The following is a 27466-nucleotide window of genomic DNA, read 5'->3' on the forward strand; positions in this document are numbered from 1 at the left end:
AATGTACTATGAAAACCCGACTGGCAAGACTGGGATGTTTGCCAACATGGGCAACTCTATGTTCTGAATATTTTCCTACCTGTGAGAAGAGATGGTTGTTAACAGGAACTTTTATGAATTGTGAATCACACGCAGTATTCTCTTCACCATAAGAATAATACGAATATAAACATTTTTCCATGTATTCTTTCATGTTTGCTGCTATCTCATTTAAATCCTGTCTGCCTAATAAACTTCAAAACTGGAGTGAGCCAACAGCAAATGCGGAAGAATATATGTATCATGTTATGTTTATATTCGTATTATTCTTATGCCTAATAGTGATACAGTCAGAAATGAAGCACGACAATTGACTAGATTTTTAAATCTAAGATGATTCTAATTTCAGTGCAGAATGTAATATACCAAAGAGGTGTCTGCAAAGATTTTCAAATGGAGAAAAATTTTCGCTAAACTCTCATTCAGAACATCATCTACCACACGCAGTCTATTATTTGGTTCTTGTTGATCATTATCAAAGAAAGCAGCGGTGTAAGTAACAACAAATAGCAATCTCTTGCCATTGTTTCACTAATGAGATGATTCTTCTCTTTTTTTTTTTTTTTTTTTTTTTTTTTTTTTTTTTTTTTTTTTTTTTTTTTTTTTTTTTTTTTTTTTGTAAGCGGCAGTAGCGTGCACAAAAGCAAGTCATGCCGCGAGCGGCGACAGGCCGTAAACATTCATTATCAGAATGCGACAACAATGCATGACACAGTACAGTAATGCATTTTCAGCTTAGAGTGACCTAAACACCTATAACAAAGAGAATGGCACTTATCAGATCAAAGAAAAATAAGCAATCTATTCAAACCAGATGAAGCACGTGAAAAAGGATGGTACCTGTATAAATACGGACAGAGCGCCTGACGCATAGCAATGGTTATCTGGTAAAGCTTAACTGCTAAGATTACGACTCCAACCAAACTACTTCATTCGACCTAAATTGTGTCTCATATTACAATGGACCAACTCTGTTTCGATTTGGAGGGGCGGGCTAAAGCTTTTGTCTCCCCTTGAATTTCGAGTCTCAAATTTCAGGTGCGGCTTAGATTCGGGAAATTTTTTTTTCCTTGAAGTGCAGCTTAGATTCGAGTAAATATGGTATTCGCTGTTAACAACTTTATCTTTTTTTGAAATTCTTTTATTGTTACTGTCAGTCTGCATTTTGTATCCTCTCTACTTCAGCTACTGTTAGTTTGCTGCCCAAATAGTAAAAATCATTGACTACTTTCAGTGTCTCATTACCTAATCTAATTTTGTCGACATCACCTAATTTAATTTAACTAAATTCCACTTTGTTTTGCCTTTGTTGACAGCCATCTTACAACTTCTTTTCAACACTTCATCCATTCCATTCACCTAATCTTTCAAGTCCTTTGCCATTTCTGACAGGATAAACTGTCACTGGAAAACCTTAAAAGTTTTTATTTCTTCTGCCTGAACTTAAATTTCCTTTCCAAATATTTCCTTGGTTTCCCCTAATTGCTCAATGTACTGACTAATCAATGTTGGCAGGGGGTACAACTGTGTGTCACTGCCTTCTCAACTACTGCTTCTCTTTCATATCCTCCAACTCTTTATGACTGCAGCCTGGATCTGTACAAGTTGTAGATAAATTTCAGCAATCTTTATTTTGTCCCTGCTACATTCATAATGCCAAAGAGGTTTTTCTAATCAAGATAGTCAAAAACTTTCTCTCAATCTGCAAATGTTTTTCTTCAGTCTTTCTTCTAAGATACATCACAGGGTCAATATTGCCTCTTGAGCATCTACATTTCTCTAGAACCCAAAATGATCCTTTCTGAGGTTCGCTCATACCAGTTTTTCCATTCTTCTGTGAATAATTTATGTCAGTATTTTGCAACCATGACTTATTAAACTGATGGATTGGTAAAAAGAGCAAAAAAAGAGAGGAATGGGAAGGGAAAAGACAGGCAGGTGCGTTGGCAAATGGCGGCACACAAAGATGGTGAGAGAATGAGAATAAGGATGAGATAATAGGACAAAGGGGGTGGAAACTGTTGGGTGGAGGGTGTGGGGCAGTAGGTTACCATTGGTTGAGGTCAGTATCATTCTGGAAGAAGAGAATGTGTTGTAAGGATAGCTCCCATCTGTGCAGTTCAGAAAAGCTGGTGGTGGGGAGGAGGATCCAGATGGCTCATTGAAGTCAAATTCTTTAAAGTTTCAAATGTATAGCACCATCAAAAAAATATTACTGCATTACTATAAACATAATGATTGTTTAGGACAAAGAAGGATTCATGACATATTGGATTCTTGTGCAAAAGACCTTTGGTCTTCTGTTACTAACAAAAATAAGATCCAGGGATAAGAATACTACATCCATGTTTCACAAAACTGTTTGTGCACAGCACTTTTAGAGAATAAATGCAAACAATTTTGAACTAATTGATAAACCTAACAGAACTGGCACAAAATTTACCCCACTCTACTCACAAAAACACAGTAGTGCTGTTAACAGAATGACAACAACAGAGCTATTCTTATTTTTACAGCTCAGCAGCAAAATCAATATGCAGATGAACACTACTAGTAATGCACAAAAAAGCAAATAAAAAAATAAATAAATAAATAAGACAACGAAAAAAAGGGACTACTTACAGGGAACATTTTTGACACGAAAACAATAAGTGGGGCTTCCTTGCTGCTGTTACAGTCCATAAAAGCAGAGCGTAGGGCTTGTGTTGGCACAGGAAGTGTGTCAAACCTCTGTGTGTGTGAACACATAAGTTTTTCTGCTTTTTCCTGAGAAAGATGAGATGGTGAAGGTAACTTCGTGCAGACCATATCTGTAAACATGAACAAAAACTTAATAAAAACTGTGGGCAGAACTAGTTCAGTTTGTATGTTTTAAGCACCCAATGTGCATCCATCTACACTAAAAGCATTTTTCAGAACTTCAGCAGTTCACACAACCGTATTTTGAAATTACAGCAAAAATATAGATAAAAACAAACGGATGTACAAATGAGCGCACGCTCGCGCGCGCGCCCACACACACACACACACACACACACACACACACACACACACACACACACAATTGTGCACGGAGTAGTGGACTGATGGACTGAAAGGGGAAGATACAGGAAGAGGCACAATGTGGAGAAGTGGATGTGGGTGCAGGACAGGTGAAGTGGGTCATGGAGCAAGGGTGGAGGTGGGTGTGATGCTAGCTAGTTAGTTACATGTTCCATAGATCATCTGAAAGATTCATTTATTGAAATGATGTGAAACAAGTCAGTCCACAGGCTATGTGTACATGGTTAGTGTTAACACCGGTGAATACATTACTATTTTAGTCCTACTCATGGAACTACACTTAAAAAAAAGTCTGCCTAGGCCTAGCAGAGATTGAGGCCAGGAGGATTAAAGGATCAAAGAATGTGTTGCAAGCATAAACCCCATCTAAATAAACCACAGAAGCTGAAGTTGTGGAGAAGAAATCTCATGGCACTAGATGAGAAGTAGCCACTGAAATTAAAGATGTACTAAACTATTTTGCTACTGAGTGGTCAGTTCTGCTCCTGGCCATAGCTTGGCAAGAATCATTCATTCGGTTAGACAGCTAGTTGGTAGTCATGCTCAAATAAAATGCTGTGCAGAAATTACAGCAAATCTGGTATATTATATGACTGGTTTGATCTTGTGATATGAAGGACAACCCCGAGGCCAAACTGGAGTAGGTAAAGTTTGTTTTTTTACTTATTGCTGCTTAGGCCTAATTTTTCGAGTGCGCATTTTTAGCATTATACCGCTGATTAAATATGTTCATTAGGGGCTTTTCAAGCTCACCATTAAAGGTTTTTCTTTTATTTGTGTACTGTTCTAGTAATCGCGAAAAGTTCATTTTGTTTACATTTCGTGAATTTGCCTTACTTTCCAAGTGAGCATACTTAGTGTTATACTGCAATGTTAGTGCATTTGCTATAGATTAACTGATTAAATACATTCATTAGTGTGCTCTTCCTCCCCATGAACCATGGACCATACCGTTGATGGGGAGGCTTGCGTGCCTCAACGATACAGATAGCCGGAGGGGTATCTGTTGAGAGGCCAGACAAACATGTGGTTCCTGAAGAGGGGCAGCAGCCTTTTCAGTAGTTGCAGGGGCAACAGTCTGGATGATTGACTGACCTGGCCTTGTAACACTAACCAAAACGGCCTTGCTGTGCTGGTAATGCGAACGGCTAAAAGCAAGGGGAAACTACAGCCGTAATTTTTCCCAAGGGCATGCAGCTTTACTGTATGGTTAAACGATGATTGTGTCCTCTTGGGTAAAATATTCCGGAGGTAAAATAGTCCTCCATTCGGATCTCCGGGTGGGGACTACTCAGGAGGACGTCGTTATCAGGACAAAGAAAACTGGCGTTCTAAGGATCGGAGCGTGGAATGTCAGATCCCTTAATCGGGCAAGTAGGTTAGAAAATTTAAAAAGGGAAATGGATAGGTTAAAGTTAGATATAGTGGGAATAGTGAAGTTCGGTGGCAGGAGGAACAAGACTTTTGGGCAGGTAAATACAGGGTTATGAATACAAAATCAAAAAGTGGTAATGCACGAGTAGGTTTAATAATGAATTAAAAAAATAGGAGTGTGGGTAAGCTACTACAAACAGCATAGTGAACGCATTACTGTGGCCAAGATAGAAACAAAGCCCATGGCTACTACAGTAGTACAAGTTTATATGCCAACTAGCTCTGCAGATGATGAAGAAATTGATGAAATGTATGATGAGATAAAAGAAATTATTCAGGTAGTGAAGGGAGACAAAAATTTAATAGTCATGGGTGACTGGAATTCGACAGTAGGAAAAGGAAGAGAAGGAAACATAGTAGGTGAATATGGATTGGGGCTAAGAAATGAAAGAGGAAGCCGCCTGATAGAATTTTGCACAGAGCATAACTTAATCATAGCTAACACTTGGTTCAAGAATCATGAAAGAAGGTTGTACACATGGAAGAATCCTGGAGATACTAGAAGGTTTCAGATAGATTATATAATGGTAAGACAGAGATTTAGGAACCAGATTTTAAATTGCAAGACATTTCCAGGGGCAGATGTAGACTTTGACCACAATCTATTGGTTATGAACTGTAGATTAAAACTGAAGAAACTGCAAAAAGGTGGGAGTGTAAGGAGATGGGACCTGGATAAACTGAATGAACCAGAGGTTGTATGGAGTTTCAGGGAGAGCATAAGGGAACAATTGACAAGAATGAGGGAAAGAAATACAGTAGAAGAAGAATGGGTAGCTTTGAGGAATGAAATAGTGAAGGCAGCAGAGCCTCAAGTAGGTAAAAAGACAAGGGCTAATAGAAATTCTTGGGTAACAGAAGAGATACTGAATTTAATTGATGAAATGAGAAAATACAAAAATGCAGTAAGTGAAGCAGGCAAAAAGGAATACAAACGTCTCAAAAATGAGATCGACAGGAAGCGTAAAATGGCTAAGCAGGGGTGGCTAGAGGACAAATGTAAGGATGTAGAGGCTTATCTCATGAGGGGTAAGATAGATACTGCCTACAGGAAAACATTCCATTAGAACTACTGACAGCCTTGGGAGAGCCAGTCCTGACAAAACTCTACCATCTGGTGAGCAAGATGTATGAGACAGGCGAAATTCCCTCAGACTTCAAGAAGAATATAATAATTCCAATCCCAAAGAAAGCAGGTGTTGACAGATGTGAAAATTACCGAACTATTAGTTTAATAAGTCACAGCTGCAAAATACTAACGCAAATTCTTTACAGACGAATGGAAAAACTGGTAGAAGCCGACCTCTGGGAAGATCAGTTTGGATTCCGTAGAAATGTTGGAACACGTGAGGCAATACTGACCTTATGACTTATCTTAGAAGAAAGATTAAGGAAAGACAAACCTATGTTTCTAGCATTTGTAGACTTAGAGAAAGCTTTTGACAATGTTGACTAGAATACTCTCTTTCAAATTTTGAAGGTGGCAGGGGTAAAATACAGGGAGCGGAAGGCTACTTACAATTTGTATAGAAAGCAGATGGCAGTTATAAGAGTCGAGGGACATGAAAGGGAAGCAGTGGTTGGGAGGGGAGTGAGACAGGGTTGTAGCCTCTCCCCAATGCTATCTGATCCGTATATTGAGCAAGCAGTAAAGGAAACAAAAAAAAAGTTTGGAGTAGGTATTAAAATCCATGGAGAAGAAATAAAAACTTTGAGGTTCGCTGATGGCATTGTAATTCTGTCAGAGACAGTAAAGGACTTGGAAGAGCAGTTGAACGGAATGGACAGTGTCTTGAAAGGAGGGTATAAGATGAACATCAACAAAAGCAAAACGATGATAATGGAATGTAGTCGAATTAAGTCAGGTGATGCTGAGGGAATTAGATTAGGAAATGAGACACTTAAAGTAGTAAAAGAGTTTTGCTATTTGGGGAGCAAAATAACTGATGATGGTCGAAGTAGAGAGGATATAAAATGTAGACTGGCAATGGCAAGGAAACTGTTCCTGAAGAAGAGAAATTTGTTAACATCGAGTACAGATTTAAGTGTCAGGAAGTGGTTTCTGAAAGTATTTGTGTGGAGTGTAGCCATGTATGGAAGTGAAATATGGACGATAAATAGTTTAGACAAGAAGAGAATAGAAGCTTTCGAAATGTGGTGCTACAGAAGAATGCTGAAGATTAGATGGGTAGATCACATAACTAATGAGGAGGTATTGAATAGAATTGGGGAGAAGAGGATTTTGTGGCACAACTTCACCAGAAGAAGGGATTGATTGGTAGGACATGTTCTGAGGCATCAAGGGATCACTAATTTAGTACTGGAGGGCAGCATGGAGGGTAAAAATCATAGAGGGAGACCAAGAGATGAAAACACTAAGCAGATTCAGAAGGGTGTAGGCTGCAGTAGGTACTGGGAGATGAAGAAGCTTGCACAGGATAGAGTAGCATGGAGAGCTGTATCAAACCAGTCTCTAGACTGAAAATAACAACAACAAAAGTGTGCTCTTCAAGCTTGCCATTAAAGGTTTTTCTTTTATTTGCATATTCTTCCAGTTATCGCAAAAAGTTTGTTTTGGTTACATTCGGCTCTTTGGGCCTAATTTTTGAATGTGCATCTTTAGCGTTATACCACAAATTTAAGTGCATTTGCTAATAGTTTACTTACATATTAGTTTTCACAACATATTTAGTGTCCTTTTACTTCTGTATTTAATATACTACCATTATCACTTAGTAAATCTCTTAACTAATTTCCAAACTACCATGGATACTAAGTGTGTGAGGAAAGTTAGTTCAGGGGTTTTGTGCAACTGTTGTGACAGGTGGTTTCATTAGGGAAATTGTAGCAGTGTGGGAATTGGGGAAGCAAATGAGACTCTTCCATTCTTTTGCAGGGTTTGCTCGAGAGATAGGATAATAGCTGAACAGGAGGAGAAAAGTAGAGCCCTTCAGGCTGATTTGGACAGAGCGAGGGAGGACCTGAAAAGGTTAAGGAGGGAAGAGGGTAAACAGCGGTGGGAAGTGGTAGCTGGGAACAGGGGCTACAGAAAGAGAACAGTGTATGACAGTTTCCCAATTGGCACAACCAATAGACTTGCCTTGCTACCACAGTTAAGTGAGGAAGAGGCTCCAGTAGAAGTAGCTGTAGTTAAGATGCAACAGAATCTCACTAGGAAACCAACTGTTTCAAAAAAAGTAGAAAGTAAGGGGAAAGTTCTGTTGCTAGGTAGCAGCCATGGAAGAGGTGTGGGCCAGATTTTGCAGGAAAAATTAGGTGACAGGTACCAGGCCACAAACTTTTTCAAGCCAAGTGCATGTCTTAGCCAGGTGGTAGAGGGTATACGTTCCTTGTGAAAGGGTTTCTCAAAGGAGGATCATGTGATGATAGTGGGTGCAGTGGGAAACAGTATTGGAAGTGATCAGGGCTACAGTATTGAGTGTGAGCTGGTGAAATTAGCCTCTGCAACGACCCATACCAATGTTGGGTTGGTGCCTCCTTTCATGCAGCATGATCAGCACCAGTTGAACCGCTTTGTCAGGAGGGTAAATATGGAATTGGATCAGTTACATAGGGTGGCCACTCTGTCAGACATTGGATTGGTTCCTGTTGAGGCTATCGATCGGGGGGGATTTCACAAGGCATGGCCTACACCTCAATAGGAAAGGGAAGGGTAAACTGGCAGGATAGTTAGCGAAATACATAAGGGGGGACACTAGTACTCATGGATGTACCTCTTTTTTAGACTAATATCAGAGTCCAATGAGAAGTTCAGGCAGGCAGGTGCTAAAGAGGTCCAAAACTCACAAGATTCTCACAACAGTAAAGTAAATAATAATGTTACCATATTTAACCAAAATATTGGTGGATTAAAGAAAAAAGTAGATGAGCTCCTGGTTTGTTTAGATGACACTGAATCTGATAATGTAATAGATATACTATGCCTGTCTGAGCATCATATTGTGTCTGATACGGAAAGGGTAAATATCAGTGGTTATAAACTAATTGCACATATGAGTACAGAGAGTAAGTTGAGAGGAGGAGTTGGCATATATGTCAAAAGTTAGCACTGTGTAAAAAGCTTAGATACAAAAAAGTTTTGTCTGGAGCAACATATAGAAGCATGTGCCTGTCAACTTAAACTGAAGGAGGGCTCTTTTATAATTGTAACAGTATATAGGTCCCCTTAAGGAAACTTTCATTTATTCCTGGAGAACTTGGATGCCTTGTTGTGCTATCTGTCAGATAGGGGAAAGCAAATTATTATTTGTAGGGACTTCAATGTTGATTCACTGAAAGAGTGAAATGTGAAGAATGACCTGGAAGTCTTGCTTGGTTCTTTCAATTTGACATCTGTCATTGATTTTCCTACTCAGGTAGTAAAGGACAGCAGCACATTGATAGATAACACTTTTATAGACCAAGATAAGTTTCAAAAAAATAAATTCTTGTCCTGTTGAGAATGGCCTTTCTGATCATGGTGCTCAGCTAGTTACAGTATATGACATAGCTCCATTCTGTAAATCAAAACTACCCTCCAAAGTTGTGTGTTCAGTTAATGACTCAACAATTAGAACTTTCAGGGAAAATCTTCAGCAGTTAGGTTGGGATAAGGTGTACCAGGAACCCAATGCTAAGTTAAAATAAAACTTATTTCATGATACACTTGTAAGAGAATTTAAAAATTGTTTCCCCTAGAAACTAGTTAAATCTAATTATAAGAAAACATGCAAAAAACCTTGGCTTACTAAAGGAATAAAAATATCTTGTAACCACAAAAGGGAACTGTATCTAACAACAAGAAAGGGTAATGACCCAGAAACAGTCAAATATCATAAAAACTACTGTGCTACATTAAGAAAGGTTATTAAAAAGTCCAGAAGCATGTGCATCATGTCTGAGATTAATGCCTCTGATAACAAAATCAAATCAATTTGGAATATTATTACAAGGGAGGAAGGGCAACCAAGAGTACAGGATGATGGCATTACCATCAAAGCGAATGGAAACTTGACAAACAACAAGCTGGAAGTCGAAAACATTTTGAATAATCATTTTTTAAATGTTGTAGAGAAAATAGGAGCTAAATGTTCATTAGAAGAAGCAAGGCAGTTAATGGAAGAGGCCTTACCCACACAATTTGATACAATTGAAATTCCACCCACCTCTCTTTCTGAAATTAGGAAGATAATAAACTCTCTCAAGAATAAAAGCTCACATGGAATTGATGGCATTTCCATCAGGATAATAAGAGCTTGTTCCCAAGAGATAAGTGGGATTCTTAGCCACATATGTAATAGCTCTCTGAAGCAGGGTATTTTCTCAGATAGACTGAAGTATGCCACTGTTAAACCACTGAAAAAAAAAGGGGAGGGGGCGGGGGGGATACGTCTGATGTCAACAACTACCGCCCAGTCTCTCTTCTGACTGGCTTATCCATAATTCTTGAAAATGTAATGTATTGTACAGTAGCTTCACACCTTTGTAAAAATAAAGTTTTAACAAAATGTCAGTTTGGTTTCCAGAAAGGTTTTTCAATGGAAAATGGTATATATACTTTCACTAATGAAATATTAAATGCTCTGAATAAACAGAACTCACCCGTTGGGATTTTTTATGATCTCTTAAAGGCTATTGACTGTGTAAATCATGGAATAGTTCTAGATGGAAGCTCAAGTACTGTGGTATGAATGGGCAGCACTCAAATGGTTTAAATCATACCTAACTGGAAGAGTGCAGAAAGTTGAAATAAGCAGTTCACATAATATGCAAAAAACTGGTGATCTCTCAAACTGGGGAAAAACCAAGAATGGGGTGCCGCAAGGTTCGGTCTTGGGTACTCTGCTGTTCTTCATATATATTAATGACTTGCCATTCTATATTCATGACGATGCAAAGCTGGTACCATTTGCTGGTGATAAAAGTATAGCTATCACACCCAACAGACAAGAATTAACTGATGAAATTGTAAAAAATGTTTTTCAGAAAATCATTAAGTGGGTCTCTGCAAATGGGTTCTCATTAAACACAGTATATACAGTTCCACACAGTAAATGGAATGATACCATAATAAATATAGACTTCAATCAGAAATTGGTAGATAAGGTAGAATATTCAAAATTTCTAGGTGTATGCATTGATGAGGGGTTGAATTGGAAAAAACACACTGAAGATCTGCTGAAACATTTGAGTTCAGCTATTTATACTATTAGGGTCATTGCAAATTTTGGTGATATACAACTCAGTAAATTAGCTTACCACGCCCATTTTCATTCTCTGCTTTCATATGGCATCACATTCTGGAGTAACTCATCATTGAGTAAAAAAGTGTTCATTGCACAAAAGCATGTAATCAGAATAACTGCTGGACCTCATCCAAGATCATCCTGTAGACAACTTATTTAAAGAGCTAGGGATTTTCACTGTAGTATATATATACAGTAGAGTAAAAACTTTGAGTCAGGTTGGAAGCATTTTGTGTGTGTGTGTGTGTGTGTGTGTGTGTGTGTGTGTGTGTATTTATTTTTATTTTTTTAAGTGTCATGTAATATTTTGTGTAATTAATATCTTTTATAGACACCTCATGATCTATGGAACAAGTACTAAAGTAATAATCTAATCTAATCTAATCTGTGGTAGGAAGGTGTATCGGACAGATCTTCCAGCTGCGTCTTCCAAAGGGCTATGATGAATTTGGCAGTAGATGTAGTGTAAGAATGGACCAAGATATTTCATAATTTGGACAGGCAGTAGGGTAAAAACTTTGAGACAGGTTGGAAGGATTGTGTGTAGCATGTGTCTCATGCCCAGGTACAATGATAAATAGTAAAGCCCCAGTGAAAGATTTGGTTCAGTTGTTCCAATCTGGTATGATATTGGCTGATGAAGTAGCTGACCCCTTGGAATAGTCAGAGAATTAGGGGGTTCCACGCTATAATGTTTACTGTGAATATAGTATACAGAACATGGAATCAACTAACTAAGAGACTAAAAGGCCATCTGTTTGTATATTTTCAGAATTAACTAACTACAAATTTTATTTGGCTGCAATAAACTGTTAACTTTAGGAACCAAAGAGAAGTTAGTGGAGTTTCAAGAGGAGATAAACAAGATCAAATGGTATATAATGGGACCATGGTAAGTGCAGCAAAAAAAGATAAGTTATGACCAGCAATAATTTAGCTTGTCTCCAAAACCTGCTATTTTTGAAATGGTTGATTTTTGGTTATAAATTATTCATTCCACATTACAGAGATTACAGCTCATATGGAGGCATGTAGATAGTCGTTTTCCTTCATTCTATTTGCAAGTGGAACAGAAAAGGAAATGACTCAGAGGGTAAATGGTACCCCCGTCACACACCAGAGTATGGATGCAGATATAGATAAATGTTACTCTTTGCATTATCACCTTGTGAATTCAACAGTGAGAACATTCATCGGCGATTCCTACAATATGATGCTAAAGCTACTCCATAAAATTCAAGTTTTTCTCTTGAACCTGCTATTTTTAGTGATGTGGTATGCAATTGTGCCCCTGTTATAAAATTTGTATAAGCTAAAATAGTAGGTTTTGGAAACAAGCTACTATTTATTCTGCCTCATAATTTTATAGCTATCTCATGACTGTTGATTACACCAAACAGTATAGTTAGTACAGTTTAATTTGTTTGATGGATGGTATATGCAAGAAGAACATGAATGTTTTTCCCCAGAAGTATTCTCAGGGATATAACACAATAATCTTCCATAAATTCATACCCAAGAGTAATTTGAAAGTCTGTTTTAATTTTTATTGTGTAGTTTCAAACCATGTTCAATGTTTTTCATCATATTTCTTTTAATTCAATTAGCTTAAACTAGTGTTCTAAGTAGCCTAGTACTTACAAGTACAGATGTGCCATCAGCAAAAATAAATGGACAGGGATTTATGTTTAGAGGTAAAACACACAGATGCTTGTATAGGTCAACTGATTTGTGAGACTATAAAAAAAAGAGGCACTAGCTAAACTTTTCAAAGATGGCAGTATAAGCAGTTGTGATATTCTTAAAGAACTCTACTCAAAGTCTGCAGGAAGTCCCTTAGGATAACTACAAAAAAAATCTGAGCTGGAGCTTCAGCTTATTTCTCATAACACAAGAATAACATTTGGTACAGCTCCAATTCACATGACAATTATACTGAAACAATGGTTGTAGTTTTGTGGAGAGTGTACACATCAATGGTTATTCTGACTCATGAAAGCATCTCTCTTTTTTCATTTCATTTTGCATTTTTTACATGCATCTGTTTCTTTTTTGCTGGCCTGTATTGGTCTACACCTGCTGTTTATTATTTATTTGGTACTTATAACTCTTCTAATCATATTTCAGTCCATTGCATTTCACATTTTAACATGAACTGCTTACATTCTCTTCACGTAGTTACATAACAGTAACTTCGCATGTGACATAATGACATGATTCAGAAGCCGTCTCTTGCATGTTCTGTCCAGCAAAATTGCTAGCATGTCTTGCAATGTGTCTCTGTATGAGAGTATAGTGTGATGTATCTTTCCTACCTAGCCCTACATCTTCAATGAAAACTTAGGTTACTTAATGGAGCTTTTCCAGTACATTTTGTCATTATGTTGGACAAGACTTCTTGCAGGCTGTTAACAAAATTTATTTTTGTACGTGGGTACATCCTGGAACATCTCCAACACTGTAAGGCCATGGTTATGTTCCCAAACATTCAGCACTCAACACTAGATGAGGTATGAGATCCAACTATGTAGACAGCTTTTCTAAACACAAGTATTTCTATCAAGCTATGATGGCCCTCTTTGTTAGAATTCATAAAAGAGAACATATTTTGTAAATAAATATTCTATTTATTTTAACAAAAAATATGTTGCACAGTTATTCCCCAAAGCAAAAGTTAATTTTTGTTTAATCAGTTCTAATATATTCTGCATTTAGGACATTTTCAGTACAATTACTAATGATACAAAAACATCTAGATGTTATCATTCGATGAGTAACTAATTCTATCAAATAAGTATTCATTTTCAGGAAGCCAAATGTGTAGTACTGCCAGTAGACACATATACAAATACAAGAGACATACTACCTAGCTTTTAGAACTAATCACTCCTCCATCAGTGATGAGAGAGGACTAGGTTTGGGAAGGTTATAAAGGAAGGGCAGATCACTCAAGCTCCTGAATGAGATACACCTACCTGTAGTCAGGGAGTAGTTGGACAAAGATGAAAGAGGAGGTGTCAGAGATAACAGATCAGAGATGGTACATTAGTAAGCAATGTACCAACTCCAGTCCAGATATAAGGACAGAGTGAGAAGTAAACACAGATTGGGCGGAAAAGAGATGAATAGTGTAATTAAGAGTCAGGACAGAAAAAAAAAAGTCACAATAAACAAATAATTATACATCCTTACTCCTCACTCTTTCCTTATCTCTGACACAATGCTTACCAATGTACCACTCTGACCAGCTGTTCTGACACCTCATCCATCATCTTTGGTGAACCTCCTCTTCGCCACAAGTAGTTCGCTCTTCTCCCTCCTTCTGGGGGCTGAGTGGTCTGCCATTCTTTTTTAAGCTAGAAAGTGTGTCTCTTTTACTTTTATGTGTATCTATTGGCAGTACTACACATTTTGCCTTCTGAAGGTAAGCACTACAAGCACTAGCCAGCAATTCCATATTACAAGAAATTAATTACATATACATCATTTTTTTAAGAAAAGAAAGAGTGAAAGAAACATATTAATACAAATAAACTCCATAACCTGAAGCCTAAAGTGTGATGAGTCTAGGAAACTGGATGAGATCCTTGGGCTAAAAATGAATATTCGGTGTTAAATGACTTAGTAATTAAAGTACTGTAATACACTATGGACATAACAATGAGTTATATCACTGCAATCTGTAAGATATGTAACCATATTTCCTACATACAAATGAGACAACAAAAATGTGGCTACATATAGATGATATAAATAAAACTTGCCACTATTTTTTCCTCATAACCTTGAAGAATATCAGTTGTGTAATAAAACATTATGTATCACACAAACCAACAACTGCAGTAAGCTGTTGTACAGTATGAAGCTGATTATTAAACCAAAATTACACCTTTTTGCAACTGTTCATCATCATGTATGGTAGAAAAAGAAAGGAATTTCTCACAAATGCAATTTCAAGAAGTTTGTTACTTTGAAAAAGAATTATAATGTTACAGATAACTGCTTGAATTTCAATATTTATATTACCAAGAATAGCTGAAGAGAGAGGTAACCACTGAGAGCAGACTGCTTGTAGCTGTACCTTGCCATCTGTATGACGCAAGTCTCTAGTCGTTAATTTGACATTCAAACTCTCACAAATCTTCTGCAGTCGTTCCTTATCCTGGAAGAAAAAGAAAAATCTGCTGAATAAATTCAGAAAATAAATTATTTTTAAAATTATACAAGGTGTACAACTTTGCTTGCACTGTTTGCTGATAGGTGGCGACAACAGTAAGTAGCGGTCGAAAGAAACAGATTGCAGACGTCAGGCAGTTAGTTTGGACCTCTGTCAACATAACCTCATTCAAACATTAGTCAATTTGTTTCTGCTTCATAAAGTTATTCTTGATTGAAAATGTCAGTTTACAAGCCTAATTCTCGTCATTTGCAGGAGGTTTTACTGTTTTGTTTCCATATGAAGAAAGCGGCTGAGTCTCAACGAATGCTCTCAAGTACATATGGTAAGGATGCTATTAGTGAAATAATGTGTTGTGAGTTGTTTCAATGCTTCAAGAACGGTGATTTTAATGGCGTAGACCAGCATAGTGGTGGAAGAGAGAATGTTTTCAAAGATGCAGAATTGGAGACATTGCTGAGTGCAGACTCACATCAAATTCAAGAAGAATTGGCACGATTAGTGGGAGTGACACAGCAAGCCATTTCAAAATGTCTCACGGCTATGGGCATGATTCAGAAAGAAGGAACTTGGGTCTCATGTGAGCCGAAACCAAGAGACATTAAATGGCGATTGTGTGTTTGTGAACAGTTGCTTCAGAGGCAAAAATGGAAGGGATTTCTGCATTGCATTGTGACTGGGGACGAAAAATGGGTTCATTATGATAAGCCTAAATGCAAAAAATCATGGGGATATCCAAGCCATGCTTCCACGTCGACGGCCAAACTGAACATTCGCGGCTCCTAGATCATGCTCTGCATTTGGTGGGACCTGCTCGGTGTCGTGTACTATGAGGTGTTAAAACCAAGTGAAACAATCACAGGTGCTCGTTATCAAATACAAATAATGCGTTTGAGCAGACCATTAAAAGACAAATGGCCACAATACAGCGTGAGGTACGATAAAGTGATTTTGCACCACGACAACGCTTGACCCCACGTTGCAAAAGAGGTCAAAACGTACTTGGAAACATTAAAATGGGAAGTCCTACCCCACCTAGATAAATGGCACATAACCTGGCTGATCAACACTTACAATCTCATGAAGAAGTCACAAATTGAGTCGATTCATGGATCACTTCAAAAGATGAACAATTTTTTCGACACAGGATTCATACACTGCTCGAAAGATGGGAGAAAGTAGTGGCCAGTGATGAAAAATACTTTGAATGATACATGTGCAATCAATTTGTTTCATTAAAGCCTCAAATGTTGGGGAAAAAACAGCAGAAGCAAAGTTGTACACCTTTTATGTATTTTATCACATCACCTCAAAATACTGACTAAATTTGTCCACTTGTCTATAGTAACCTTAATGTCAGTAAACATTAAGCCATTCAAATGATGGAAACGAAAGAAAGGAATAAAAAATTACACACACTTAAGACATTAATTACGATTTATCTACTCCATAAGGTATTCATGTAGTGTACAAGATCAAAATACACTTAACCCAGTGACATCAATTTTAAATACTCAACTGCTTGCTGTGAAATCAGATTTAATTAATATCAGTTAGTATTAGCTAATATGATGTTTGGGTAGTCTTCTACATGTAGGACAACACCACAGTTTCTGCACAGCCATGCACTTTCATTTCTTTTTTCTCTGCGATTACAGCTCATCATTTCATGTGACTGGGTTAATATTTTTACTCCTTTACTGTGAGCCACAACAGGCATACATCTGGCAAAAACAATGTAGTCAGTCAGAACAATATAGCCCTTTGCGTAGTTTTTGTTAGCCCTGTAACTTGTTCCATTATCTGTATTCCACCCAGGACTTTCCAGTACCATATTAATATGAGCTGGATTCTAGGAAAGACAAATAACCTACTATGTGATAGTAATAGAAGAATATAAGGGTTACCAAATTTCATGAAAGTTTTTTTTTAAGACTGTGTCTAGTGTAATAATAAGAAGAGTCATAAAAATTTATTCATATTTTTGTATTTTCCTTGTCTTCTCATGTCAGTCCAAGGAAAAGTTGAAAACTGTAATTTCTCAGTGTGCTGCAGGTGGCAGACAGAGTGCACTGTGTGTGTGTGTGTGTGTGTGTGTGTGTGTGTGTGTGTGTCAATGTGGTGGCAGATCTCTTCAAGGCATAGAACAGCTTAAAGGCTGGTGCTGTGATTGTTGTGTGGCAAAATGGTTCAGTGTAGTTCTGTTCATCAGACTGGGTACTAGTTCACTAGTTTTTCAAATGTCTGTGACTGTTCAGCACAGAACCCCATGCTCCACTGTCTGGCTCACTGCATGTCACAGGTTTCTGTCCTAATCAGGTGTATGACTGCAAGTATTTCTTTGGAGGAATGTCTGTAGGTTGTCCTCATCCTCAGTCCATATCATGAAGATGGCGCGAATGAATCTGAATTACACGGGAGTTTTGGGCTTCTGGTTGATTATGAAGGATTCCTTTAAATGGCCCACGAACAGGGTAGCACAGGGTGGTGCCACACAGGTGACCCTGGCTGTACCACGGGTTTGCTTGTAGGTGATGCCCTCACAGGACAAATAATTGTGGATGAGGATACAGTTGGTCATGGTGACAAAGAAGGAAGTTGTAGGTTTCCTAATTAGGAGCGAACATATTCAAAGACTTTATAAGAAGTGTCTCTACAGCAGGGTAGGATGGATGAAAATTCTTGTGTGTATGATAATGACAAGTTGCATAAAAGTTTAATCTTGAATTATCAGACAGTACTTAAAGTCTTTCACCTAGGGTGGACGCATTCCCAAAGCCATCAGAGTTTCTTCACACATTACAGTTCATTCATTCATTCATTCATTCACTGTGTTCAGCAGATCCCATCAAGGAGGAGAAACTCCACATTTCTGAGAGTTCTCCCTTCGGTGGGGTTTATGGAACATGCTGAATAAATGACTGAAAGAATGAAGAAACTAATATATGTGAAGAAACTAATGACTGCTCCCTGAAGACTGTGAGAAACACACCTATACAGAAAAATCTTATGGAACTTTTCATTATCACACTGAACACCCAAAAATATTCATCCTTGCCTTCATGTAGGTAGTGAAATATCTTCAAAGAAATTACTAATTCAGCAAACACAAAACTATCACTCACCTTTCTTACAATAATAGTGTCATACAATGACCAAATATTCTCCAACACAAACTGCACAAAAATAGGTTTTTTTGCTTTCTCCTGAGCTCCAGGCATCAGTTTACGTGTTTTACCATGGAGGTAGTAGTCTCCCCAAAGACAGTTCAGTAGTTCATCCTCAGAAATTTCCAGTTTTTTTGCATACAAAGATGCAAAGTCATGTAAACTGCAACAGATAATTCACATAATTCTCAGTACAGAAGAAAGCAAGTAAATTATACAGTGAGATATTAAAAATAAATTACTTCTTGTAAAATGTATACAAAAATATGGCTATCGTGAAAAGGGTAGTTGTTACTCACCATATAGCGGACACACACACGAGATCACAGTCTCTGGCCTCAGCAGCAGCCAGAGACTGTGGTCATTTTGTGTGTGTGTGTGTGTGTGTGTGTGTGTGTGTGTGTGTGTGTGTGTTTAGGCTTTGTCTATTTCCAATGAAGGCGTTGTGGTCAAAAGCTTAGTTTCTGACAGTCTTTTTGTTGTGCCTATCTGCAACTCAACATCTCAGCTTTATAGTGAGTAGCAACCATCCTTTTCATGATACTCTCATTATTCCATTCTGGATTTTCCATTGTTTAAAATATGCCTATTATTTGTTAAGCTTCAAAAATAAAACAAACAGGTTCAAAAATAAAACAAACAGAGGAAAACTAATCCACTAAAGTCATTTCACTTTACTGAGCATTCTTTTTGTGAGCCTGACATTTATCAGTTTCATCTTCAGAGTATTTATTGAAGAGTGGAACTTGCTCTTTGATGGATCAAACAAACCTGTGACCATACACATTACTCTCCTTTATATATGTTCAACATTCCTTGTTAGTCGTATTTGAAATATTATCAAAATCTGAAGGAATGTTTGTGCAGCTCTTTTCACAGGGTACTTCATTATAGATAACTGCAACATCTGCAAAGAGTCTGAATTATGATTAATATTGTCTCATAGGTCACCAAGATACAACACCAACAGCAAGGGTCCTCACATTTGCCTGGAATTCACTTGAAGTTACAACTGTATTGTCAATGACTCTCCATGCAATATAACACACTGTATCTTCCCTACTTAAAAAAAAAAAAGAAAACACCCTCAATCAAGTGACAAATTTATATGAAATAGAGGATGGGGAAAGATAGGGAAAGGATGGATGGGAGACTCATGACTTCCAGCCACTTAGGCATTGTGGTAATCCAATGGTGAAAATTGAAAACTTGTGCCAGACCGGGAATTGAACCGGGATTTATTACTTCTCATAAGTGGTTGTCTTAACAGCTTCGGTCACCCAAAAGCAGACCCCGACTGACTCAAATTTCCAACTTATCACATGATGCAATGCAGTGCCCCTGATCCACCAAATCCCTACTCACAAATTATTGATCCCGAAGGAGTTCAGATGATATTAGTGCATCTACACTGAAACAAACATCAAGGAACTGCTGCACTTTTACAGAAATGTACTTAGCTGTGTGGTTTCTGTTATACTGGACATGTCTGACAGAACAGAGAATGGAGAAGAAAGGGAGAGGATGGGTCGAAAACTCATGTCTTCCAGCCTTACAGGGCACTGTGGTAATGCAATGGCGAAAGTTGAAAACTTTCCAGTCTGGCACAAGTTTCTGTTTTTGCCACTGCATTATCACAACACACTGTGTGGGTGGAAGTCACCGGTATCCCACCCATCCTTTATCTTTCTTTCCCCATCCTCTATTTCATATAAATATTTGCACCAGCTGCATGATCTACAAGTGATGCCTGTTCTGTGAGACTCGTCTGACAGAACAGACACTACTTACACCACTTACTAGTCACAAATTTCACTTGATACTCCATTTGATATTACTTTCATTGTTAAGCACTCGAGTGATGTTGAATTAAAGCTTTTCATAAATCCACAAATACTGCATCTGTCTGTCAATCTTGATTCCCAGCTTTCAGGATGTTGTGAAAGATGTGCGAGTTGGATTTCGCATGATTAATGTTTTAGAAATCCATGCTGGTTGATGTGGAGGAGGTCATTCTGTTCAAGATACTTCATAGCACTTAAGTTCTATTTATATTTTAAGATTATACAGCAGTTGTAGAGTCGTAAAACTGCCAGCCCTTGCATACGACCGGAATTTCTTTGGATTTTATGAGAGGTCTTCTGATAAGGTTTCTCCACAGTGAACAATACAGGCTTCACACATTGCTTTCTCGACAGCCAAATGCATTTCATTTACCATTTCTCACTTTCATTAACTGTTGACTCCTTATTAAACTTTAAACAATGTCAGCTCTTCATATGGTTTCAAAATGGTGCAAAGATTAAATGTACATGTAACTGTGTACTTCACAACACAAACAAAAAACAGAACATCAGTGAATTACAACTGGAATCATCTGACTCACACAAATATCTGGTTGTAACAGTTTCTAGGAATAGGAACTGGAATAATCATACAGGTTCCGTAGTAGGTAAAGCAGACTTTGACTGATTCATAGGAAATGGAAAATGTCATCATTCTACACTGCTTACAAGAGACTTGTACAACTCATCCTAGAATACTGCTCTAATGTGTGGGACCCATACCAAACAGAACTGCTAGGGGATGTTAAGTATCTACAAAGAAGAATAGTAAGTATAGTCACAGATTTGTCTGACTCATGGGAGAGTGGCACAGAGATGCTGACAAATCTGAAATAGCACACGCTTCAAGAGAAATGCCAACTACCCAAGTGAGTAATCTGTGAATGTGTTACAAAATCCCACTTATTCTCCTGCAGGGACTGCAAAAGCATGATTACACTAATTACAGTGCACTCAGAGGCATGCCATCAATAATTCATGTTATATATTATTTATGAATGGAATAATAAGAAGTCTTAATAAGTGGTACAAATATATCATTTCTAAGCAATGTTTCAACATTTTTAAAAAAAGAGTATAATTGAGTTTGTGCTATAATGTGCATAACACTTCAGAAATGAAACAAGTTATCAAATCAGAAAGTAGAATCCTGTTTTTAAAAAATTAAAATAAAAAATATATAAATTATTAACCAAATTTTAATAAAGTATCTGCCGAAAAGCTTATAAGAAATGCAAAATGAATTCATCTTACTTATATTACAAAGGAAAGCAACACTAACTGGTATAAATTTCATGCAAGGAAACTGGTATTACTGGAGGAAACATTGTTCTGGATGTAAAAGGAAAAAGAGGTATCTTTCTTCAACACATTGCCTTTCACCTTAAAGGCACTTTTGTGGTGGGGGAACCACGAAATTTGAAGTGCAGATTATCTCTGTTGCAATGTTAGACATAAACAATAGTGTGGTCACAAAGAAAGATAGTTTATTTATCCACAATCAAGTAAACAAAAAACACAGAAACAGTACAATAAGCAGTACAGCACAATCTGAGGATAGGTGATGTGGTGGGATGTCCAGGCTTTATCAGGGGCAACCCGACCCCTGGGTAGGCAGAGTCCTAGTAGACTGTCCCAAATTTGCCTCCAGATCTTCTGTGGAATGGTGTGTGGTGTTTTCTTCTCGTTGTCTTGTTGTCTTCACATTGTCCTTCTCAGGATTTATTTTCTTCTATGCTGCCTGTGTGGCAGTCAGCTGTGGCAACCCATTACAGGCCTACTTCGCTGTTCCTGGCACGGACGGCATAGCGAGTGCCTTACTGTGACGTCTGCTGGGCAGCCACTGATGTGGCGGACAGTACTGTCTCAGCAACTCTCTGCAGCATATCGGCCAGGTGCAAGTCATTTTCGATCACTGCAAAGAGTGTGGAGACTATTGCTGTCAGCTCTCCTTCATGCACTGTGTACGCAGTGCTGTGGCTGGGTGCAGTTGGGTTGCAATTGATGGCTGGTGTGTTGCCACTCATGCCACCACCCGCCGATGTGGCCTCCTCTTTGCACGATTTTCCCCTGGGGGATCAAAGCACTAATCTTGCAAGCATGTTTTCTGGTGTGGGCACATTGTCTTCTTTTGCCCCCTTCAGTGGGGCTGGAAGTGACAGCATCAGCTGCCGGCATCATCCTCGTGGTTGCTGGCTGCCTCGCAGCTTGCACCTGGGTACAGACAGCAGTGGAGGGAGTGGTCAGCAGTCTTCTGCAACTGCTGCCCCTGTTGGAAAGCAACTGCGACTAATTACTGCTCAGCCACGGTTTTTGCATCCTTGGGAGTGGACAGTTTCTGCTTACATGGGCGCCTGAACACTTCACGCACTCCTCAGGGAAGGAGCAGTGGTGAGCCACATGGCCTGTCCCCTGGCAGTGGAAGCACTGCAGCAAGCCCCTCTTCTGCTTAATGTTTTCCATGGTGACCATGGTGTTGGCTGCCCATTTTAGCTTGTAGAGCTGCCTGTTCTCCGATGTGTCAGTGGAATCACCAGCAGAGACGGCGACTCCTTGTGTGTGATGTGAGACTTGTCCCACTTCACATTGTGCATGCTAAAGTAAAGCTCTGCCAGTTTGTATCTCAGGAGTTCAGGTTCCACCACCTTGCGGAAGTCCTTGATGGTGATCTTTAAGAGCCTCTCGGGGATGACGGTGTGCATCTACCAGTGCAAGCCTTGGTTCGACACCTCGCTCATCACCTTGATGAAATCCTCCGTGTTTGCGACTTGCAGACGCAAGAGGTTTCCTGCTGCCGCTCGCACTGTGCAGTCTGCAGTCGTCCACTGCTTCACAAGCTGCAGGAAACCTTTGTAGTCTTTGGCCACCTTGAAGACTATGGGCAGCAGGCATCGCTGTGACCATCCAGAAGTGGTGTCCAATGGGGAGGCGGTTACTTCTTCTTCTGCAGAGTGGCCAGTGTGGGCAGCGGCCATGGTCTCCGTCTGTTTGGGTGCTGTTGGCTGCTCCAACTTCTCCTTGTCTGCTAGCGCACCGTAGCGGTTAGCAGTAGCATTGGGCGGCGGGGAAGGTGTCGCCCTGGGTCTGGCCGCCTGCCGAGATGTGACGGTAGTCCAGGTTGCACCTGCCACACTGTCATCTGGTGTGGCGCATCTTCTGCCGCCGGAAATTGATACAGTGAGCTGCCTCTTCCTCTTGGGTGCCTTTTTGGTGCCAGTTGATGCTGCGGAGATTGGTCATTAGCGCCACTCACCATCTGGGTGCTGCAGTGCTCAGGCCGTCATCCTTTGCGCCCTCTTGTTGGCCGGGAGTACACCATGCACTATAAAGTCATCCTCACCGGAATCATCGTTCAAGTCAAGGTCCATGGATGGTGGCCAGGTTGTTCTAGGCAGCGGGTCAGATGGGGCCATCATGTGAGCAAGCTCATACACATGGTGGTCTGCCACACCAGCACTCCAGTCATTGGAAGTGGGGGGCCGGCTGGGGCCATCGACCAAGCAGGCTCAGCCAAACTGCGATCCACCACACCCACCACTCTATTCAGTGCTCCTTGGAACTCAGGTGTGCTGAGCCACGCCGAGCTGAGCTAAGCCATGTGGTGCAGTGGTGTGCCGAGCCAAGCTGTTTTTATATAGAGGAGAGCTCCAGTAGATGGTGCACCAGGTTTCGGACTGTGTGCACAAGCCTCTGGTGGCCAACCTGTGTAGATGCCACTAGTGGAGTACAGGTGTGTAGCACGTTGTCGGACTATGGACTTGGCACATACTCAGGTATGACATACAGGCTTATAGCACCCCTACCTCCTTGTGGAAAGGGTATTGGAGTGACTGATGACACATCCTTGGCATCTGTAACTGTCAGTGCTTGTGATGGCAGCAGCAGAAGGAGATTCTGACCTGAAACTAATTAATAGGGGACACGTCGTGCAGCTGCAGACATATGCAGTGGCTATTTCCCTGCAAAGTGCCATAAAGGAGAACCAGCAAAAAGGGCACAGATAGCATCTTAATGTCCAGGTCCTCAACATGGTGGAGCTGTGCTGATGGTGAAGGTGTTGGTCACTCACACAGTGTTGTCAGGTACATCCATGGTGAAGGACCCAAAGGCGTCAGCCCAGGTGATAGTGTAAATGCAGGTGGCAGCGAAGCACCATGGGATGGGCTGGCAGTATGCATCAGGGCACTGGACCCCAGAGGAGAGGCAGGAGGCAGCAACACCCTCAAGGTGGGCAGGTCTGCCTCTGCAGCAGGAGCACCCCACAAGGCCTGGACAGGCACTGAGGGAGGATGTGAAGGAGGGGGCAGTGGGCCCTTGGTCCTTGCCATGCTTTAAGGATGCAGCTGATTGTGGTGGCATGCCACCAGCCCTTTGCTGGTGCCCACCTTTAAGAGGCAGCAACCGCAGCAGCTGTGGACCATAGCTGGAATCCACTTTGTTCAGCAGTCAAACCCCAGAGGCAGACCATGGAGACAGAGGTGAACCGCAATGTGGGTCTCGCTGGTGGAGTGCATCAAGGCGTCATTCATGGAAGAGTTTGTGAGATATTTCCTCATTTGAACCTTCAAGAAGCAGACGTTTTATTCCACCTCATGTTAGGTAGGGGGTGAAAAGGAGGAGCAGCCACATGGTGAATGCCTTGACGAGTGCAAAAATCATCATAGGTCTGAGACACAAACTGTGGACCACTATCTGTCACAATCCTTTGCAGAATTTTTTTTTTTAGAGGTACTGAACTTACTTTAGCCACAGCTGATATGGAAGGACAGCAGATAATGTATGGAAATTTAGAGAAAATATTGGCAACCAACAACTAATAATAATTTAGGAAGGGGCCTGCAAAATCAAAATGGACGGGTTACCACGGGCTCTGCTGTGCAGATCCCAGAGGGAGCATCACCCATGGTACCAACTGTTGTTAAGTCCACTGTTGTTGAGTCCACTGAGAGCAGGCCATAACAACACACACAATGTCACCTTTGATGATAGGCCTAAATACGTGTAAATGAGCCAACAACTTGATATGAGAGATCTTCCAATGTCCCACATGTAGGAGTTGAAGCACATCTTGCCGTAGGGTGGCTATGATCACAACTCTGGGCAACAACCCATCTGTAGCTAAGGCAATACCACCATCAAATGCCAAAAGGTGGTGATGGACAGTAAAGCAGTTATAGAAATGATCGGAATCTCTGTCAATTGGTTGATCCAACCAACAAGCTGAACACAGTGAACTACTTGGTGCAAAATCAGATCAACAGCAACAGTAGTTGTGATCTGGGAGCCCATAATAGCAAATACTTCCATTGTATCCACTGTATGTTGCACCTCAATATCTAAGTGAAAACAAAGGGCTCATTGTGATCACAAGAGGATCTGGCCCCATCACAAGACAGGACCATGCATCAGCATAGCCATGCTGCGTGGTAGGCAGAAAATGTATTTTATAGTTGTAGCAAGATGGGAGCAAGGTCCAACACTGGAAGTGATGTGTTGCTTTGTTGGGTAATGTAGCAGAAGGAATAAACAACAAAACCAAGGGCTTGTGGTCCGTAATGAGAAGGAACTTTGACCCATACAAGAATACACGAAACTTTTTTAGGGCACAGATTATGGCAAGCGCTTCCTTTTCAACTTTGAAGTAGCGCTGCTGAGTGGAGTTGAGCTTTTTTTGATGTGTATGCTATCAGACATTCGGAACCATCTTCATAGTGACATACAAGAATGGCCTTGAGGCCATACTGAGAGGCGTGTGTAGCCAAGATGAGGTGGTGGGCAGGATGGAAGCTAGCCAAACAAGGAATAGAATGCAATTTAGATTTCAAAAGCATGAAAGCACACTTACAAGCCACTATCTAGCGAAAGGAAATGTCCTTGTGAAGGAATTAATGGAGAGGATGGACCAGCATGGCTGCATCCAGAATGAACCTGGGATAGTAGGCAATTTTCCTAAAAAATACTTGGAGTTCTTTGACTTTGGAAGGGTGAGGCACTTTGCACCATCCTAAGAAACATCAAATCACGAATACTCAATGGATGACTGAAAAAGTGGAACTTAGTCAAGATGCACTTCAACCTTTCACTATATATGACCGTGAAAAAGTTCATGATGCATCTATTATGATGACGTTATTAAGAAAGTTGATGCACCCTGGAATGAATATCATCAATTGTTCTTTAAAATGCTGAGAAATTGCAGAAGTGTTAGCCACACTGAACAGGAGGCCCTGATATTAATACAACGCAAAGGACCGATTAATTGCAGGGAGCTGTTTCTAATCCTCATCCAATGCAACTTATAAATAGACATCAGATAAATCGATTTTGATGTAAAACTGGCCTCAAGCAAGTTTGGCTAATAACTTGTCCTGACAGAGCAAAGGGTGGGCGTGAATGATAGATTGAGCATCAATGGAAACTTTAAAACCACCGCAGAGAAAAATCTGACCATTCAGTTCTTTAACAATCATGAGGAGGGTAGATCACTCACAGGACATAATGGGTTGTATGACTCCAAAGACATCAGCTTGTCCAATTCTGATTTTACTTGATTGCGCAGTGCCACTGGAATAGAGTGCACACAGAAAAAATGTGGCTGTGCTGTATGTTTCAAGGTAAAATGGGCCATAAAATTAGTGACACAACACAATTAAAAAAAAAAAAAACTCAGAACACAGAGATTCTGACTGGTGATAAGGGAACAAGGTGTACTGCATCAGCAATGAAAAAACAAAAGCACAAAAAGCATCCAGACTGAACAAATTGTCAATGCCAGAATCATCCGCTACCATAAAGCTCAAGGATCAAATCACAGATCTATATATGATGGGAGCCATAAATTGACCTAAAATTGGGATATGCTCCTTGTTGTAAATCATCAAACATTGAGTAACTGAAAACAATGACAGAGTCCCCAAATCCACACAAGTTTGTGGGTTCAGCAGTGTCAAAGCTACACCCACATCCACCTGTAGTCTGAGAACTTTGTCCATCACTCACACTTCAGTAAACAGTTTTTGTTATATTAAAACTGTCTTCTTCAGAAGGTATTATACCTATTAACAAATATTATGACATTGTGTGTAGAACAGATATGGTATTATTACAATAAACAAAATTACAGGAAATGTTAACAAATAATTTTAGTGAAACATACTCACATAGCATCACGTTGGATAATGTGGGAGTCACTGACTCCGTGTAGTACATGTATATGTCATCCACTTAATCACCATTTAAAATGCATGCTTTAAAAGTAGTAGTGCTCTACTGGACAGATTTGTCTTAAAATTTTTGAAATATCACACATTTGATGTTGGATCTAACTACATGTAGTGTGCCACTTGACAAATTGTGTACCACATACAGAACTAATGACAAGCTGACAAGTGCCAACAGGCTAAAGAGTAGAGGCAGTACTTTCAGGTTGCCTCTGATAGATGGCATTCATGAGTGTCCTGTATGAGTGCAGCTGCAATGAGCAGTATGTGTGATATC

At 39.7% G+C, this 27466-nt stretch overlaps 1 protein-coding gene across 1 annotated transcript in view; it reads right to left on the reverse strand.

Annotated features, from left to right (window-relative positions):
* Positions 1-27466, reverse strand: part of LOC124622526 (elongation factor-like GTPase 1) — a 590349-nt gene that overhangs the window by 508231 nt on the left and 54652 nt on the right. Inside the window, exons 7-9 of the mRNA XM_047148257.1 lie at positions 18084-18288; positions 14808-14943; positions 2662-2849 (exon numbers count right to left, since the gene is read on the reverse strand). Coding sequence (XP_047004213.1) covers positions 2662-2849; positions 14808-14943; positions 18084-18288 — 529 coding nt within the window. The remainder of the gene's footprint in view (positions 1-2661; positions 2850-14807; positions 14944-18083; positions 18289-27466) is intronic.

Source organism: Schistocerca americana, chromosome 7, assembly GCF_021461395.2.
Source record: "Schistocerca americana isolate TAMUIC-IGC-003095 chromosome 7, iqSchAmer2.1, whole genome shotgun sequence".
NCBI classification, from domain to species: Eukaryota; Metazoa; Arthropoda; class Insecta; order Orthoptera; family Acrididae; genus Schistocerca; species Schistocerca americana.